Here is a 20,437-nt window from a genome sequence, read left to right on the forward strand (position 1 = left end):
CCAGCCTTGCAAAGCAATCAGGGCTTTTCCCTAGGGGTGGGGAGTAGGAGTAGGAGTAAGAAGTAAAGGAGTAAGAGGTTTTTACAAGAGTAGGAGTAACATTAAGAAAAAATATCTTACTCTGGAGTAGTTCAAGGAGTAACCCCCAAATCACCACTACTCCTCAGTCCTGTTTGCAAGTGGATTAGTTATGGCATTTAATGTGTGCCTACTGCCTATATAGAATCATAGAATGATAGAGGGGGAGGTTGCACACACAATAATGCCACTTCACATTGGCAGAAGAAAGCAGATGTTTTTTGCAGCATAAGCTGAATGGGGGGATCATGGAGACCAGTTCAAGCTAGGAAGTGATTGTGGGGTGTAAAGTCATAACTGTGTTAACACATGCCTGTAAAAACCTACTGAAAGGAAAATACAAAAAACCTCCTGCTAGAGGAAAATCGTTTCCAAGACCAACCATATCAGTACTATAGACAGTACTCCATCCTAGCCTCTGAGGGGGAGAGAAAGGAACTGAACCCTTCCCACAAGGCATCTGACTCCATCCTAGCCTCTGAGGGGGAGAGAAAGGAATTGAACCCTTCCCACAAGGCATCTGACTCCATCTTGGCCTCTGAGGGGGAGAGAGGGTGGGCCAATGCCATCAGGCATATCCTTAAGATACAGAGCCCTCCATCTGTCCATCTGCCTTGGTCCAGGCCTCAGAGGGAGAGAAGAATGCTGGACCTGATCCCCTTCCCCTCAACCATTCCCTTCTCCTTTTGTGTCGTGTCTTCTTAGACTGTAAGCATGAAGGCAGGGAACTGTCTAATTAAATGATTTTATGTACAGTGCTGTGTAAATTTACAGCGCTATATAAATAAAGCTTAACAACAACAACAACAACAATAACAACAACAACAACAACAACAACAACAGTGTGATGTAGTGGTTTGAGTGTTGGACTACAACTTGGCAGGCCGGGATTCAAATCCTCACTCGTCCATGGAAACTCACTGGATGAACTTGGACAAGTCACCCTTTGTTCAGAAGACATTTCTTCACAGGAAGGCAAAGGCAACCATCTGTGAACATGAAAATCCCATGATAGGTTCATAATAATAATAATAATAGTAGTAGTAGTAGTTTTTATTTATATTTTCCCACCTCTCCCAATGGATCGAGGTGGGATCACAACAGAGTTAAAAAACAGTTACAGTATTCCAACATTAGTTACCACACAATTAAAAACCACAGCTAAAAACATAAAACATCAAGTGTAAAGACATCAAACATCGTCAGTCAGTCGCAGGGTAAGATGTTCTCATTTCGTTCCAATAGTCTTCATAGGAGGTCAAGAGGGTATGCGCGGCGAAAGAGCTCTGTCTTTACTGCCTTCTTGAAAATTTCTAAAGATGTGACATGGTGAATCTCCTCTGGGAGTTCATTCCATAGTCTAGGGACAGCTATACTGAATGCTCTTTGGGAAGTGGAAACTTGTCTGGATGCTGATATCTCTAACAAGTTCTTCCCACTTGTTCTAAGAGTGCGGGGCGGATTGTATAGGGAGATGTGTTCCCGTAAGTAACCTGGCTGTCACCGTCAATTAGAAATTACATAGAAGGCACACAACAGCAACCAGTACTGTACCCTAAATGCAACTATTTTTTGTCCTAAAGGAACACCACCAACTAGGTTACCAGACTCCAAAATCAAATAGTTTATGTTAAGTTAATATGATTCTTCTTCGTGGTCTCTGCAAAACACACAAATGGGTTATTCTGTGCCTGCGCAGCATTTCCAGATCCTACTGGAATCGCTAGGGAAGACTTTTTGGTGGTAGCTCCACCCACCGTCTATGTAAGCAGGAGGTCTTCCCTCCCTTTCTCAGTTCCTTTTGTCCTCCACATGAGCAGCTTAGGAACTTGGCTCAGGAATCACTCCTTCCTGAGCATTTGCTTTTGTCTATTGCGTTTGCTCGACTTGGTTTTGCCTTGACCACTCTTTTGGATTGTGATTTGGACTTGGTTTTGGACTCTGACTAATGGTAACAACTCGGACTCCTCGACCATTCCCCCTCTTTGTCCCTTCACTTATTGGAAAATTTCTGCGCACTCTTTTAAAAAGTGCTCCAACTGTGGGACCAACATCCCGGCATTCGATGGATACATCTTTGGGCCTTCTCTGCCTGGGAGAGGGCCACGTCCCTGCATCCTGCCCTCATTATATGGCCTTCACTCCACAGGCCAGAAAGAACAGGGAGATGCACTTGAGATCCATGCACTATGCGCAGATTTTGAAGCCTCCCGCTTCCTCCAGAGCCACTGCCAAGACCGCCGCCACTAAGGGCAAGCTCTCATCTCTGGCTTCTGGGGCCCCTGCCAAGGCTATTGCTGCCGAGGGCACTACCCCTTTGTCTCCTCCGAGAGTCCCTGCCAAAGCCGAGGGCAAACCCCATACAGATGTCTCTGGGTCCCAAACCCCAGACAAACCGAGGTCCACAGACCAGGATACGGCTGGCCACCCATCCTCATCGAAATGGAGTAAGTCTTCTGAATCTTCCAAACCGGAGAAGAAGAAGCACAAGTCCCGGGACTCATTCCACCACTCCGCAAAAAAGCCTTGTCTTTCTGCGGACTCTGACATCTACTTGGACGACTGGTTGTTTGTGGCCCCATTCAGACAGATGCTCCTCTCCCGTCTTGACTCAGCACTCTCCCTCCTTCAGCACTTGGGACTCATGATGAACAAAGAAAAGTCCACCCTTTGCTCAGAGTGCGCTGCATAGGAGCCACTTTGGACTCAAAGACCTGCAGAGCATACCTCCTTCACAACAGGTTCCTCAATCTCAGGTCTACAATCCGTAGTTGCCTTCTCTCCCAGTGCATCACTGCCCGAACAGCTCAGGTTGCCCCTCGGCCATATGGCGTCCACCACATACGTCATGCCCTGGGCCTATCTCCGCATGTGTCCTTTCCAGTCCTGGCTCCTTTCAGTATTCAGCCTTGCTTTCGACCCATGAAAGTGGCTCACCGTACCAAGGCCTGTCACATGCTCCCTCCGCTGGTGGTTCAATCCACACAATGTTCTGGTGGGCATCCCCTTCCTCCCGCCACAACCTCAGTCTTCACTGACCACTGATGCCTCAAACACAGGCTGGGGAGCCCATCTCAACGACCTCTCTGTCTACGGCAGGTGGTCCCCAAAAGAGCGCCAATTGCACATCAACATGCTCAAGATGCTAGCAGTTCAAAAGGCACTCAAAGCTTTTGAACCCTCTCAGCGGAACCAGGTCATCGTTCTCCTCACGGACAACATGACCGTGATGTATTACATCAACAAGCAAGGTGGTACCAGGTCGACCACCCTTCTCGGCCTCACCCTTCAAATCTGGAACTGTGCATTCGAAGACGGATCACCTTGCAAGCCATACATCTCCCCGGAGAGGAAAACAAACTGGCAGACAAATTAAGCAGAGCTCTAGACTCTTGTCATGAGTGGCAACTGAATCCTCAAGTCGCCCTTCACCTGGTTTCTCTGTGGGGAACCCCAGACATCAACCTTTTTGCCCTGCATCTCAGCGCTCAATGCAACCACTTCTGTTCCAGGATCCCTTCACCTCGGTCCCTAGGGGATGCCTTTCTCTTCCAGTGGTCCGGCAAAATGTTCTCCGTCTTTCCCCCATTCCCTCTCATCACCAGAGTTGTAGCCAAGCTATGAATGGACAGATCAGACGTGATCCTGATCACCCCCACGGTGGCCGAGACAGCCGTGGCTTGCCTTGCTTCTCCACCTCTCCCAGAACTGCTTCCAGCCTCTGCCTCTCTGTTCTGACCTCCTCATCCTTCACGAGGGTTGGGTTCGCCACCCCCCCCCCCCCCCCGATGTGAAAACTCTCCGCCTGGTGGCTTGGAGGATCCTGCCCTGACCAGGCTCTTGGTACCGGTCCGGGAAATCATTTTGGCTTCCCGAAAGCCCTCCACTCAGCACTCCTACACCTTCAAGTGGGAATTTTTTTTGGCTTTTCTGTCTTCAATGGGACTCGCCTCTTCGGAGGTCACCGTCTCTGTTGTTCTGGACTTCCTCCATCACCTCTCAGTATTTCGTCTCCATTTCGTCCTTGAAATGCTACCTCATGGCCATCTGTGCACACTTTCAATTTTCCGGCCGCCCATCCTTCTTCACTGACCCACTTGTAAAGAAATTTTTCAAAGGCCTCGCCAACTTAAGACCGCCGGCAGTGATCGCTATCCCAACTTGAGACCTCCAGCTCATCTTTGCAGCACTCGCTACCTCAACATTTCAACCTCTGGCTTCCTCTGACCTCAGGCTCCTCACCTGGAAAACAGCCTTCTTGGTAGCCATCACCTCGGCACACTGTGCCAGTGAACTCTATGCCCTCCGCACGGATTCTCTGTACCTGAAATTTTTTAAAGACAAAGTCATTCTCCATCCAGACATTTTCTTTCTACCAAAAGTTGTGTCCGCTTTTCATCTCAGCCAGGATATCATCCTGCCGACACTAGCACCGAACCCGACCACCGACACCAAGCATCAACTCCACTTCCTTGATGTCAGGTGGGCGCTACCTTCTACCTCGACAGGACCGCGTCTTCTCATCGTTCCCCCAGATTTTTGTCTGCTACTCCAACCCCAAAATGGGGCTTCCAGTCACACCTCAACGTTTTTCCAAATGGGTGACTTCCACAATCCTTCTCTCTTACGAGATTTTTGGGAAGACTCCGCCTGCTCGAATTCGAGCCCACTCCACCAGGGCGGTAGCTTCATCTTCAGCCTTCCTCTCTGGAATTGGAGGACATTTGCAAGGCTGCGGTATGGTCACAACCTCTGACCTTTATCAAGCACTACAGACTTGATACCAGACACTGACATGAAGCAGCCTTTGGCAGTACCTCTGGCTTTCTAGTAATGAACTCTGGTGAACACAACGGCATGCGTGCCCAAAGAGAGGGCTCTGAATGCCCTCTCTGGCACGCGTGCTGTAGGTTCGCCACCACTGTACTAGGATTACTCTAGTGGGGAGGAACAAGAGGATTTAGGTCACTGTTTCCAAATTGGAGAATCTACCTAGGAAATCTTGAAATCTGGTATCCCTCCATTCTTTGCTGGCTGTTTCTCTGGCCCATAGAATCCCAGGGTTCGTGGTTTCATTAGGAGGGTTTTAATGCTGCAGCTCAATGGATATACTCAAGGACTTCCTAGCATGTGCATGCAGGAGGCAGCTAATGCTAAAGTGCTAGCCAATGCTAGAAGTTTCCCAATATCTGCTGGGCAGCTGCAGGAATAACCCACATGTGAATCACAGAAACCACGAGGAAGAATCCAAGTTCCTCCCCAGGCTGGAAGTCCTAGGACTTCATAACATCATGGAACCATGATAATTAAGAACCAGTACTCTATAGGACACATGCCTCTGGACATGCAGAGTGTCATCGCTGTACCTTGACTTTGTTGTTGTTATGTGCCTTCATGTCGTTTCTAACTTATGGTGACCTTAAGACAAACCTATCATGGGGATTTCTTGGCAAGTTTGTTCAGAGATGGTTTGCCATTGCCTACCTCTGAGAGTATGTGACATGCCCAAGAACACCCCACCCAATGGGTTAGATTGAGTGGAAATTTAAACCCTGGTCTCTAGAGTCCTAGTCCAACATTGAAACCACTGTATCACACTGACTACTCACAGCGAAAGCCCTGTTAGTAAGGTGCTTTTTGTTGGCTTGAATTTCTGTTTATTTTACTTTTATGGATCAGCCTTTGGTTTATTCTCACACTAAGGTGTTGATAAGAGAGCTGCCTTTTCTGGTTGCTGTCTGTACTGTTGCCCCAGGGAAGCCTTTAGTGCAAGTCTAAATTAATTTTGAGACTGTGCTCTTAACAATTTGCTCTAGGTAGCTGATGATGTGGCTAATTGTTCTTGGTTTAATAAAAGAAGCAGGTAATTTCAGAGATAAGATTTTTATGCTGCTGGTGTGTCTTGTTCAGCAAGAAAGTTGTTTAAAGCAGCTGTTAGGGTTTTCTAAGGTGTATATCTTGAGGAAGTTGTATAATTCATGAAGAATATTTTGTTAAGACTAGGTGTCTCAAATTGTGTCAAAGATAAAATATTAGCTTCTGTGGTCAAGTGGAACATTAAACTACTTGCTGGATGGAAATGTGTCTGTTTGCCAAAGGGCTACCACCATAATGTTTTACTGAAAAATGACAATTCCCCTATATTATATAGACGGTAAATTGACTCTATAGCTTAAAAGCTAAGGCAACAAAAGTATTCCTTCCACATGTTGCTGGACTGCTGCTCCTAGGATTCCTCACAATTTGCTAAAGAGACTATGGCTCATGGGAGTTGCAATTCGGTACATCTGGAGGGCTGCAGTTGATTCACTCCTGTTCCAATAATTTTTTTAAAAATAATTTTTATTATTATAATAAACATACAAAATGCAAATCACATAATCCAGAAAAAAGACAAGACGAACAAAACAATACACTCTTATACAAAATACAAAAACATAGAACACAATTGTATCTAATTTTCATTTATCTTCTAACAAAAGACTTCCTCAAAGTTTTGTATTTAAATCCTCTCTTTAACATGCATCATAAGTTTTCTACATATTAAACCTTATTTCTTCTTGGTTCCGATCGTAAATCATTTTCTAGAAATCATATACTCTTTAATTTTTTAATCCAAGTCCAATTCTTTAAATTTTTTTAAACAATCCCATTCTTTCTCTCTTTCTTCCATTTTCAGGTCACTCATACGTGCTGTAAGTATGTCCATTTCCATTGCCTCTGTTAGATTTTCTAGCCATTCCTCTATTGCAGGGGTCATTCATGATCTCCAGTATCTAGCAAAAGTAATTCTGGCTATTGTAATCATATATAATATTAATCTTCTAAATTTTTTCCCCATTTTTTTCTCTAGTGTACCCGTCATGTTTAAAAGAAACAAAAAAGGTTTTAATGGTATTACAGTTTCTAATATTCTTGACATAAATTTCTGTATTTTTCCCCAATAATTTTTGGTCTCTTCACATTCCCACCATAAATGTTAAAAAGTACCTCTTTTTTTCCCACATTTCCAGCACATACCACTCCCAACTTTATACATTTTATTTAATCTATTTGGAGATAAATACCATCGGTGTTGGATTTTAATATAATTTTCTTTATAGTTCTGACAGAGAGTGAAGGAATGTGAATCTCGCCATGATTTTTCCCATAAGTCCATTTCAATTGTTTCACCTATATCCTGTGACCACTTTATCATACTTGTCTTTACGGTTTCAGATTCCAGATCTCTTTGTTTTAATATTCTATAATATTTGGATATATGACCTTTTTCCCCATCAAATATAATGCTATCAATTTCATTCTTTTCAGTTGTTAATTCATGTTCTTTTTTATCAATTCTAAATTTTTCCATTAGTTGTCTTTGCAATAGCTAATTCCTGTTAGTCAACTTTTCTATTTCATCATTGGATTTCATTACTAGTTTTCCTTTTTCGTCTTTTAATAGATCTTTATATGTTAACCAACATTGGTTTTTTTGTTTAGTTCTTTTATAAAACGCCTCTTGGGCTGAGATCCATAATGGCCATTGATTATAGAACATTTTTTTTATTTTTAACCAGATCCTAAATAATGAATTTCTTATAAAATGATGGGAAAAATCGGAGTTCGCATTTAGTTTTCCATACCAAAGAAAAGCATGATACCCAAATCTCATTTTCGTACTCTCTAGTTCTAACAACTCCTCGTTTCTCAAAAAACCCCATTCTTCTAGCCATTGGAGGCATGCTGCATAGTAATACAGTTTCAAGTTTGGTAAATTACAACCTCCTTTCCTTTTATCTTCTGTTAACAATTTCCACCCAATCCTCGCTTTCTTTCCCTGCCAAATAAAATTGGTAAGGATTTTTTGCCACTTTTCAAAATATTTTTCTTTACACAGAATGGGTAGGTTTTGGAATAAGAAACACGTTCATCTTCAAAATTTCCATTCTTCCCAACAAAGAAAGATTCAATTTTGACCATTTCAACATATCTCTCTTGATCTCATTCCATACTTTTTCATAGTTGTTTGAATAAAGATCTATATTCCTTTTTGTAAGATATACATTCAAATATTTAGCTTTTTTAACCACTTTAAATCCTGAAATATTGCTTAGTTCTTTCTCTTCCGTTTCTGACATATTTTTAGCTATAATTGCTGTTTTATTTACATTGATCTTGAAGCCTGCCAATTTGCCATAATTGTTTATCTTCTTTATTAGTTGTAATATTGATTTTTTTGGGTCTTCTAAAAATATAATCAGGTCATCAGCGAATGCTTTAAGTTTAACATTAAACTTGCCTATTCTAGCTCCTTCTATATCGCAGTCATTTCTTATACTGTTATTTAATATTTCCAATGTCAAAATAAATAGCAGAGGTGATAAGGGACACCCCTGCCTAGTCCCTCTCATAATTGGAATATATTCTGTTATATCGTTATTGATTAATATTCGTGCTTTTTGTTTTTCATAGATCGCTTTTATCCATTTCAAAAACATATCTCCAAATTCCATTTTTTTCAGTGTCTCTATCATAAAATACCAATCCACCCGATCAAATGTCTTTTCTGCATCAACCATTATCATTGCAAACTTCTTATCATTATTGTGGTCGTTATATTCTATTAAATTTAAGACCGTTCTTATATTATCTTTTATTTGTCTTCCTGGTATAAACCCATTTTGATCTTCTTTTACCAATACATTAACACATTTCTTTAATCTAGCCGATAAAATTGATGTAAAGATTTTATAATCTGTATTGGTTAGAGATATAGGTCTGAAATTACTTACAGTTTGCTTCTCTTGGTATCCTTTAGGGATCAATGATATATATGCTTCGTTCCATGACTCTGGTATTCCATTATAATGTATATCATTTAAAGTTTCTTTTAATGGTTCTAGCAAAACATCTTCCATCTTTGTATAGTATACTGCCGACAAACCGTCTAGCCCTGGGGCCTTTTGCGTTTTTAAATTTTTTATGGCCTCTATAATTTCTTCTGAGGTAAATATCTGATTTAAATAGTTTTTTTGGTCTTCCTTTAATGTTATGTTTACATTCTCCTTTATAAAGTTCTCCATCTTGTCTATATTGTTTTCAGGTATTTCTTTTCTATATAGTTTCTTATAATAGTCAGTGAATGCTTTTTTAAATACTATTACAGTTTGTTATTGGTTCTCCATTTTCGTATATTTCTGTTATTAATTTTTTCCCCTTTCCTTTCTTATTCTGGATGCCATCAATTTCCCAGCTTTATTTCCAGACTCAAATTGTCTCTGTTTTAATATTCTTAATTTTCTTTCTATCTCTTCTGTAGCTATTACCTTAAGTTGTGTTTTTATATCCTCTATTTCGCTTTTTAAACTTTTATCTCCTTTCTTCCTCCATTCCTCCTCTTTTTTATTTAGATCTTCTATTAACCTTTTTTCCTTTTCCTTTTTTAATTTATTTCTTTCATACTGTAATTTAATAAATACTCCTCTTATAACTGCTTTGCTCGCGTCCCAAATAGTTTTTAAAGAAACGTCCTCTGTTCTAGTTTCCATAAAGTACTGCTTCAAACTTTTCTTAGCTTTTTCTAACAATTTCTCTTCTTTCAATATATCTTCCTGTAACCTCCATAGATACTGTTTCTTTTTCTCTATAATATTCAATGTTATTAAATTATGATCTGATTCGTAATTTGATTTGATATCCATAGAATCTATAGCCGGTAACAATGATTTTGATGTTAAAAAAAATCTATCCTAGAGAACGAATCATGAACCTCTGAATAATATGTAAATTCCCTTGCATCTTGGTATTTATATCTCCATATATCTGTTAAATTAAAATCTTCCATCATTCTGAAAAAATGATTTGGGTAATTTTCCCTGATATTTTCCAATTGCTTTATTATTATTTGATTTCCTATCTATAACTGGGTTAATAACAGTGTTAAAGTCCCCCATTAAGATAATATTTTCATATTCTAGCTTAGACAATTCATTATATAGTTTCCCAAAAATTTTTCTTGTTCTTCCAGTGGGGCATATATGCCAATTATCAACATTAAAGTCAGAAAAGCTAAAGCACAGAATGAACTCAGGCTTGCTAGAGAGGTTAAGAACAATAAAAAGGGCTTTTTTGGATATGTCCGCAGCAAAAGGAAGAAGAAGGAAACGGTAGGGCCACTGCGTGGAGAAGATGGCAAAATGCTAACAGAAGACAGAGAAAAGGCAGAATTACTCAACACCTTCTTTGCCTCAGTCTTCTCAGAAAAGGCAAAGGGTGCTCAACCTGAGGATAATGGAGCAGAGGACAGGATAGGGGCATTTCAGTACAGAATAAGTAAAGAGATAGTAGAGGAACACCTTATTAATCTAAATGAATTTAAGTCTCCGGGACCAGATGAACCCCATCCAAGGGTATTAAAAGAACTGGCAAATGTAATATCGCAGCCATTGGCAATAATCTTTGAAAACTCCTGGAGAACAGGAGAGATCCCAGCCGACTGGCGGAGGGCAAACGTTGTCTCCATCTTCAAAAAGGGGAAAAAAGAGGATCCCAACAATTATCGTCCAGTTAGTCTGACATCAGTACTAGGAAAGATTCTGGAGCAGACCATTAAACAGAGAGTCTGTGAACATCTAGAAGGCAATGCCATAATCACAAAAAGTCAACATGGGTTTCAGAGAAACAAGTCATGCCAGACAAACCTGATCTCTTTCTTTGATAAAATTACCAGCTTGGTAGATGAAGGGAATGCTGTGGATATAGTATATCTTGATTTCAGTAAGGCCTTTGACAAAGTTCCCCATGACATTCTTGCAAACAAGCTTGTAAAATGTGGGCTAGACAAAGGAACTGTTAAATGGATCTGTAATTGGTTGACCGGCCGAACCCAAAGGGTGCTCAACAATGGCTCCTTTTCATCGTGGAGAAAAGTGACCAGTGGGGTCCCACAGGGCTCTGTCCTGGGCCCAGTGCTATTCAACATCTTTATCAATGACCTGGATGACAGAATTGGAAGCATACTTATCAAATTTGCAGATGATACCAAATTAGGGGGAATAGCTAATACCCCAGAGGACAGGATCAAGATTCAAAATGACCTGAATAGACTAGAAAGCTGGGCCAAAGCTAACAAAATGAAATTCAACACGGAGAAATGTAAGGTATTGCACTTAGGGCAGAAAAATAAAATGCACAGATATAGGATGGGTGACACCTGGCTGAATGAAACTACGTGTGAAAGGGATCTAGGAGTCCAAGTAGACCACAAGTTGAACATGAGTGAACAGTGTGATGCGGCAGCTAAAAAGGCCAATGCTATTTTAGGCTGCATCAATAGAAGTATAGTGTCTAGATCAAGAGAAGTAATAGTGCCACTGTATTCTGCTCTGGTCAGGCCTCACCTAGAATATTGTGTCCAGTTCTGGGCGCCACAATTCAGAAAGGACATTGAGAAACTGGAGTGTGTCCAAAGGAGGGCGACAAAAATGGTGAAAGGTCTGGAAACCATGCCCTATGAGGAACAACTTAGGGAACTGGGGATGTTTAGCCTGGAGAAAAGAAGGTTAAGAAGTGATATGATCACCCTGTTTAAATATTTGAAGGGATGTCATATTGAAGAGGGAGCAAGCTTGTTTTCTGCTGCTCCAGAGAACAGGACCCGGAACAATGGATGCAAGCTGCAGGAAAAGAGATTCCACCTGAACATTAGGAGGAACTTCCTGACAGTTAGGGCTGTTCGACAATGGAATACACTCCCTCGGAGGGTGATAGAGTCTCCTTCCTTGGAGGTCTTTAAACAGAGGCTGGATGGCCATCTGTCAGGGATGCTTTGATTTGGATTTCCTGCATGGCAGGGGGTTGGACTGGATGGCCCTAGTGGTCTCTTCCAACTCTATGATTCTATGATTCTATGATTCTATGATTCTATATCAAGGTGATTTCACAGTTCTTGCACCAAGTGTACTTCTCAGAAGTGTGTACTTGGTCAAGGGACTGTGGTTTTTCTTCACTGCACATGAGTTTGTAAAAATCACAGCAATTTACATTGTCCTTGCCTCAGAGGCTTTCTGATATCAATATCACCATTAAAGAACCAAAAACACACAGAAAAGGCACTTTGGAAAGTCACACTCTCTTGGCTTCAGAAACAGTGCGTGCATGCTTCTCAGGCTGACTGATATCATCATCATCATCATCATCATCATCATCATCACCACCATCACCACCATCACCACCATCACCACCACACTATCACTGTCAAAACAAGGGAGACTTGTTAGCATTAAAAGCACCCAAAATAAAATTTTAAAAAACTTTGAGGCCTCTGGCCACTCACCACCTCTTCCTTCCTCCTCTTCCTCCTCCTCCTCCTCCTGCTCCTCCTCCTCCTCTTCCTCCTCTCCTTTCTTCTCCTTCCCCTCCTCCTCTTCCTCCTACCCCCTCCTCCATGCACCACGCGGCCTGGGGGCGTGGCGGAGGAGGCAGAGGAGAAGTAGGTGGTCCTTGCGGGGAGGGTGGCGCGGGGCTCCCCCCTTTGCCTCCTCTGCCCCAGGCCACGCAGCCCTCCTCTTCCTCCTCCGCGCGGTGGAGGAGGAGGAGGGCAGCACGGTCGCGTGGCCCAGGTGGAGGAGGAGGCGGCGGCGGCAGCAGGACCGGGGCTATTGCTTCCTAATTTCATATCAAAAGGTACTCGCTTAAGTTAAAGTGATGCACGTTTTTTGTTATTACCATCTCTTCCATCCAAGGATGTTTTAGAACAAAAGCCAGGATTTCATCCTGTAACATTGGGGAGGGTAGCCAGTTGTCTCTATGGATGTGGTTTTAACATGGGAAGCTATCTGGAAGAATGGCTCAGGATTATTCATTGGCAATGTGCTATGCATTGTCATCAGTGGCAGTTCTTACTGGGCTGTGCAGTGGTGGTTTTGCACTAACAGAAAATGCTCCTATCTGTAGCAGGTGAGATGCATTCAGGTATCTCTAGCTCCTCCTACCTTGTTAGGGGACCAAGACATAGCAAGGCAAATAATGCCTTGGCAGAAAGCTGTATTTAAGAACAGAAAATAAATGAAGTATTTGTCTGTATATAAGGAGAGGTGCATGCAAACACTACTTCCCCATTCACCTTGCAAGTTCCACTTCAGCCTTCAGCATCATCTCCTCTGTATCGCATTCCCATATGTTTCAGAGCTTGTTGCAAAACCCTCCCACATGCCAAAGCAGTTCCTTTCTATTTTGCCAGTCTAAATATTCCTGTCAGCTATTCAGTGTGGCTAAATATAGTACATTCTTTGTGGTGTTACAAATGCACACACATATACACACACATAATTACTATGTTTTCTGTTCTCTTGAAGAGTTTACAATTGGTTCTCCCCTCCCTGTGCTGTGTGTCTATCTCATATGTGTGTGTGTGTGTGTGTGTGTATAGACTTATATCAATATGAGAATGTAACAGCTTTGAAATATATTACTTAATTTTCATGGTGGTGTTCACTGTCAAAAATGCCTTTTTACAATGCTCCTCCTAAACAGTTCTGTTACTGTGAAGAGCTGTTTCTTTTGCATTCACTCTACATTCCAGTCATGAATGAAGTGGTTCCTGTGTAAGACATAAAGTACTGTGGGGATTTAAAAGTGCTCTTTTGAGCTATATGTAAAACTTTTTTCTTAGAGCTCAGATCATAAAATGATGTTTTCAACTTTGAGTTTGTGTGCATGTGTATGAGTATGAGAGAGAGAGAGAGAGAGAGAGTCTGTTGAAAAGCATCAATATGTCTTTCACATACACCTATTTCTTTGTGATTCTTAAAAGACCTCCATATTTTCTTTTGCCTAGTTTAATTAATGCATATTTATTTGAAAACTGCAAGGGGCTTATAAGGCCACTGGCTTGTGGAAACAACGTGACCTGGCTGAATTAAATTGTAGATTTATGGTAAATGAAGAAATGTGGAAGTTGAAGAAGGAAATGAGTTGTGATCTGTGTTGAAGTCAATTGAGATTTTATCTGTCTGATACGTTATATACTCTGTAGTGGGGTGGGTATCATACAACAGATTATGCTGGAAGGCAACTTGAAACATTGACTATGCTGATCAGGGCTGCTGGGGCTTGTGGTTCAACAACATCTGGAGAATCAGATAGTTTCTGCAGTAAGTCATTTTCTTCCTCTCCCTGAGCTATGCACCTAGTCTAGAATGCTTGTGTTTGGCCTGTTTTAGACAGAGATAACCAAAACAATCAATTTTCGAAAAACCCACTAGACTCTCCAAGCTGTTTGTTCTTGTATCAAAATAGTGCCAAATTTGCCACTTTCACAGTTTGCTATTTTCCAGTGTTTAGTAAATATTATTATTTTTATTTCATTTCATTTTTATGATGCCTTTCACCCAGAAAGGGACCCAAGTTGGCTCACAAGATAAAAACACTTTTAAAACTTTACAATAAAAATTTTAAAACAATGAAAATGTTCCACTTAAAACAGTATAAAAACAAACATAAAAATATAACTAAAACACATGCACCCATATAAAAACCATCTTGTCATGAGTTTAAAAAGTCTGCCTGAATTTAAAAACTTTTATTTGCTGGCGAAAGGAAAATAAAATACTGTATCTCCTATTCATTACAATTCATGAAGTTCTCTAATCTTAGTGTTACAACACCCTCAACAAAAGTCTGTTTAGCACAAAGAAATTGTTGGCAGAGTAGACTAAGAGAAAAAAGCAAACAAACAATAGGTCAATATCTGTTATACAATTTTAGGACCTTTATACTTAATTGGGGGGGATACCATTAACAAAGGCATTAATGGGAAACTTCTGGTCATGAACGACAGTGCATTTATTTGGTCCAGACAGCTTAATATATGTGCTCGCCCTATGTAATTAGAAGCTCCTTGCAATTTTTTTGAAGTTATTGATAATTACTTTCTAAGTTGATAATTTGTAACATGTCCACTAGGGGGTGCAGAACACATCAGGTGACAACCTAAGTGGGTGTGACACCACTGCTTCCTAAACATCTGTCTTCTGTCAAAAATTGACTGTGGCATTTGCCTATGTCTCTTTAAAACATGTAAGAGATTATGTGAGTGGGGCAAGGCTCAGTGGGAGGAGAAAGGAGAGGCCCCAGGTTTCAAGGAAATAATTTGTAATTTTTTTAAAATTAAAATTAATTTTTTAAAATTTTAATTTTTAATTCTTTTAAAAAATTTCTTTAAAAACATCAAATCCTGCCAAGTTTTCACTTTACCCACATGAAAATACATGTAAATACACTTAGGCTGTGTGTATGATATTGTAATTTAAAGGTATAATTTTAATATTGCTAGTTGTTTTATCTCACAACTGTTATCATTTCATTTAGTCATATATGGGAATTACAATGTATGAATAATATTAGTACAAACCCACCCCCCGCATTAGTAAGGATTCGGTGTGGCGTGGTATGGGAGGAGGTCAATTGGGGGTGACACTGTGTGTTACTGCATCAAGTGACACCAACTGAACATGTCCTCTTACAGACTTTTACTGTAGTGGAGTTTGATTCTACAAACTTGTGTTCTTATTTTTTGAGATTAAAGTTAAGGAAAGAAAAAAAGTTTTATTTTCCAGAGGCTATTCACCCCCACAAATAAATATTATGGAACAATTAGTAATGATGCACGTAAGGAAAAATACTCTGCAAAGTTAAGCATGCTGTAAGAGGAAACAAACAAATTGCTTTGCATACCTATCATGTAAGCACTTGTCTAAGTTTGTTCATGGACTAAAATTGAAATCGGCTTAAAACTATTACCTTGGGGACTTTTACATACATTTTGCAGGAAGTATGACTGTGGTAGAGCTGAGGCATGTTTCTGCTATTCTTGTCAGCTGTCCCAGAAGCTTCACTTGCCTAAGGGGTTTTATTTTATCAGGTCTGAATGCATGCATTTATATATTTTGCTAAAAAGAAAAAAAAGAAGCTATGCTATGAATGCCTGAGTGTTGGGTGGTCACATACATTTTAAAAAGAAAACAACTACTATTACTACAAGAGTGCTACAGTAGTATGCTAGAGCTTGTGTACACATTTTTCATGATTACTGACCAAGGAACACAGGTATGGTGTACCTCTGTGAAAGCACAGAAAACCCATTTAGACATCTATATAGGGAGCTCTGGCTGAGAATTACACAATTGAGAAGCATCAAAACAATTTCTCTATTCATTATTCTTTGCATCTTGTGTGTGGCAAACTTTCTTATCACTTGACAGGATAATAGTTACCACTTGACAGGAAAAGCTACTCAGTAGATAAGATGGTTGACCCCAGCCTATTGACATTATAAGTATTTATAGCCTGAAACGGATGGGTAAAAAACACCAGCTTTGGGCTGCTTCAGGGGTGTAGCATGCAGATGAAGCATGCCCCCAGATTGGCAGGAAGCTGCGCCGAGGCAGGCTATGGCAGCCCAAACCTGGCTGCAAAACAAGCAGAAAAAAACTCAGGTTCTTGCAGGCATACTGTTCTGGACAGCAGCAGCAACCAGCCTTTGGGACCGTGGTGGCCGGTTGCCTTGGTCCTGTGCCAGTCGGGGCTCACTCGTCTCCTTGTGCTCTATGTTGCAATCAGATCTCAACTTTCTTTCTTTTCTTTTTCATGGTCTCTGTGAATCACACAATTGAGTTATCCTGCACCTGCACAGTGCATCTTCGGAGACTTCTAAAGTTATTACATACAGTACGTGTTTTGGTGCTAGCCCTGCCCACTCTCTGAGTAGCCTGTTAGCTTGCTTCCTGCCTCAGTTCCTTTTTGTCGGCTGCAGCAGCATCTGAGGAACAAACATTTCAGACTTTAATTTGTTTGTATGATGCCCGATTTTCTGAGAAATAATAAATGCAAATGGGACAGAAAAATGTTTCACCATGAAATGTTTCTGTGCAGAGTTCTAGCCAGCCATGTTCTTTGCTTTCCTTCCATAAGGCTGTTTCTTACATTTGGGTTTTTTGTTTATTTTTTGTTTTAAACTTCTTCATACCATGGTCCAGTTGATAACATTTATTTTGTATGTAGATTATGCTATTTTTACTTCATAAAGACTGGGTTTCTAAAAATGAGTTCACTATATCCTAATTACAATCCCAAATAAAGTAGACCCAGTGAATCAATAGGATTCATACAAACCTTTAATAATTCAAGAACTGATTCATTGGGTCTGCTGTAACTAGGACTTGAAGCTGGATTGACATTTTAGTACTATGTATGTTTCAGGGACGTAGCCAGGATTTTAGGAAGGGGGGTCCAGACTAAGTGCCACCATTATAATGGGGCTTGGGCGCGGTGGCGCAGCAGCACACACCATTCGTTTTTCTAATGGAAGGGGGGATCCGGACCCCAAGAACACCCCCCCCCTTGGCTACGTCCCTGTATGTTTATATTCATATAGTAGATACAGTGGTACCCCGGGATACGAATTACCCAGCTTACGAATTTTTCGGGATACGAAAAAATCCCATAGGGATTTATTGTTTCGGCTTACGAAGGTTTTTTCGGGTTACGAAAAAACCTCGGCGCTATTTTCCGCCACCGGAGGGCAGCAGAGAGCTATTTTTTCCATTAGCGCCTATGGCAATTCAGGTTACGAAGGTTTTTCGGGTTACGAAATTAGCCGCGGAACGAATTAATTTCGTAACCCGAGGTACCACTGTACTGCTGTATGGGTAGTATCTAATATCATCTTAATTCTTATTACAGATAGTTTATAATACAAATTTAAAATAGATTTTTTTAAAATTAGTGTGATAATGCTAATTTAACTTGAAGCATTTTTCATATTGAAATGCTAAAACAGGCAGGTTTATAAAAACAAACTATGTAAATTATTTTTATTGGTTAACCTTTTCCAGTATCACAGCAGGTAATTTTTTCAGAGTTCTCTTCTAGATATAATAGCAAACTTATTTGATCAATATATTCTTCTCATACAACTACATTTTCATTTCTTTCCCATGTTTTAGGGATATCAGTATGAACAATATAACAAGATTACCAGAGGATGCATTCAAGAATTTCCCTTACCTTGAAGAGCTGTAAGTATTAAATCTTAAGAGCTTTTTATAATGCAAAGAGTGAATGAAGGTTGACTGAAAATATGCATGTAAAACAAATAATGGTGTGAGAATGTACTGTGAACAAAGAAGGCATTGTACTTACTGGTTTTAAAAAAAAACTTACATTCGCTTCAAAGTCAAGTTGCCAGCTACATAGGATCTTGTTTAATAGTAATTATTTTAATTGTGATTGTGCAGTGATGACATAGTCTAATTATGGTGTTATCCAAAGATAACACAGGGGCCATGCAATTACAACTAAGTGGAACTGTGGTAGACTGAATTCATAGGTTCTATAAAATGTGTTTCAGTACAGTACTGTGCTTCCCATCAGCTTTGTTTGGGGCGGAGGAGAGAGGTCAGGACGTTCTGAGAGAGAAGGCAAGGCTTCATGGGAAAATATATTTTCTTGCTTCTCCTCTCACCATGTGAGCATGAGATCACCAGGTATCTTGGTTCCTTAAATGTTCCACACTTGGAAGTGTTTCTTCCTCACATTGATGTTCACACACATCTGTTGCTGGACACAGCCAAGATTTGGGAATTGTGAACTTCACATGGACAAAACAAGCATGTAGGAGGAGGAGGAGGAGGAGGTAGAACACCTTGTGCTATTGAGTTGTGTTTTCCACTTTTTGAGATGAAACTTCCCATCTGATTTTTAATGTGGAAATTAAGTCTTGGTAGAGTCAGTAAAGGCAGGATAATGATTGGTGTTAGCAGCCCTTGCAATAAAAAAACAAAACAATAGTACTGGAATGGGATCTGGGATGAATAACCCAGGAGTAGATTAGCCTTGCTAGACTAGCCTCCCCTTACTGATGTCATCAGCCCCATCCCGTTCCCCCCCCCCCGATGAAGACACTTTTTTGCCCAAATCTACCCACAATTTTAGTGAATTTGCATTTGAATGTTTTACTCTTTCTTGTTGTTTAATCTCTTTTTAAGGTTTTGAGTAATGGTTTTTTTATGCTTGGGGGCGGGTGGGATATGGGATTGTTCTTAACTGTAATTTGTAACTGTACAATGTTTTATTCTTATACTGTTGTAATCCGCTTTGATTCTTCTGCAAAAAAGCAGAATAGAAATTATTATTATTATTATTATTATTATTATTATTATTATTATTATTATTATTATTATAGCTAGGGAGTGGAGCCTAGTTGTTGGTGGAATGGCTCAGCACAGAGCCTACCACACACAAGTTCATAAAAGCACATGGAAAAAGAAAGGGATAGTGTGGCTCTTCTGGGGAAGTACTGAAAACAAACAAACAAACAAACAAACAAACAAATAATAGGTATTTTGAGAGTTGGCTAGCAACTATTGCTGCATCCCTCCTCCTCCCTGATATGAGGCTTCCTCCAGAAATCTTGGCAGTAATGCAGCCAGGGTTGGGGAGATAAGTGGTTGTCTATATCGGTGCTTCTTAAGTTAACAGTTGTGGGGAACTGGCAACTTTCCCCCTAATGGGATCTTCCAAATTAACCAATAGGTGAGATCAACCACATTTTTATTAACTAATCTTCTTACACATTCCTGTGTTAATAATTTTGTAATTTATTGGCTGTAAAGGGGTGTAGGGAAAATGGTTTTCAAAAACTTTCCATTCTTGTTGCCCAGACATGTTTCCTATTCATCACATATGACTGTGCAAATGCTAGATTACCATTCATTGTTAGTACTAGCTGATGCACTAGTGACAATACTAAGTTGAACCTAAAGGGAAGTAACTGCAGTTCCTTGAAAATATGTGTTCAAACATAACATTCCAGTAAGACAGATGTGAGATGTAGAGTCTTTTGTAAATAGCACAACAAGGTGGTTCAGAATAATGGACAATACCATAGTATATCATTTCAATACAAACATCATAAATCTGGGTTGCAGCTGCTCCTGATTGTCAGAAGCCATTTTTAACAAATTGCACAAAGGATTGAATTAGTACACTCAATATGAAAATACAGGTTATGAGATTCCGAATTCAAGTGTGGTCTTTTCCATTAGAAACCCTTCTGCAAAAAGCAGTTTATGACCAAAAGCCAAACTAAAAAAGGACTTTGTCTGCCAACAGAAAGAGACCAGAAAGAGACCAGTCATCCTTCTTGTAGAAGGTAATTCCACAGCCTGGAAGAAGATACAAAGAAGGCTGTCTCTCATGTCCTCTTCAAATGTTGCTGTGTGTGTAGGGTTGCCATAAGCCAGGACCTCCAAACCGGGCCAAATGTAGGACAACATTTTCAAATGTAGGACACAGTTTTAATAAATGGAGGACA

General features: G+C 40.3%; 1 protein-coding gene across 2 annotated transcripts in view; it reads left to right on the plus strand.

Annotated features, from left to right (window-relative positions):
• LGR4 (leucine rich repeat containing G protein-coupled receptor 4) overlaps window positions 1–20,437 on the plus strand; it is a 181,784-nt gene that overhangs the window by 83,038 nt on the left and 78,309 nt on the right. For both annotated transcript variants that reach the window (XM_042478342.1, XM_042478434.1), the window contains exon 2: window positions 18,069–18,140. In XM_042478342.1, the coding sequence (XP_042334276.1) occupies window positions 18,069–18,140 (72 nt within the window). The remainder of the gene's footprint in view (window positions 1–18,068; window positions 18,141–20,437) is intronic.

Source organism: Sceloporus undulatus, chromosome 1 (assembly GCF_019175285.1).
Source record: "Sceloporus undulatus isolate JIND9_A2432 ecotype Alabama chromosome 1, SceUnd_v1.1, whole genome shotgun sequence".
In the NCBI taxonomy this organism is placed as follows: Eukaryota; Metazoa; Chordata; class Lepidosauria; order Squamata; family Phrynosomatidae; genus Sceloporus; species Sceloporus undulatus.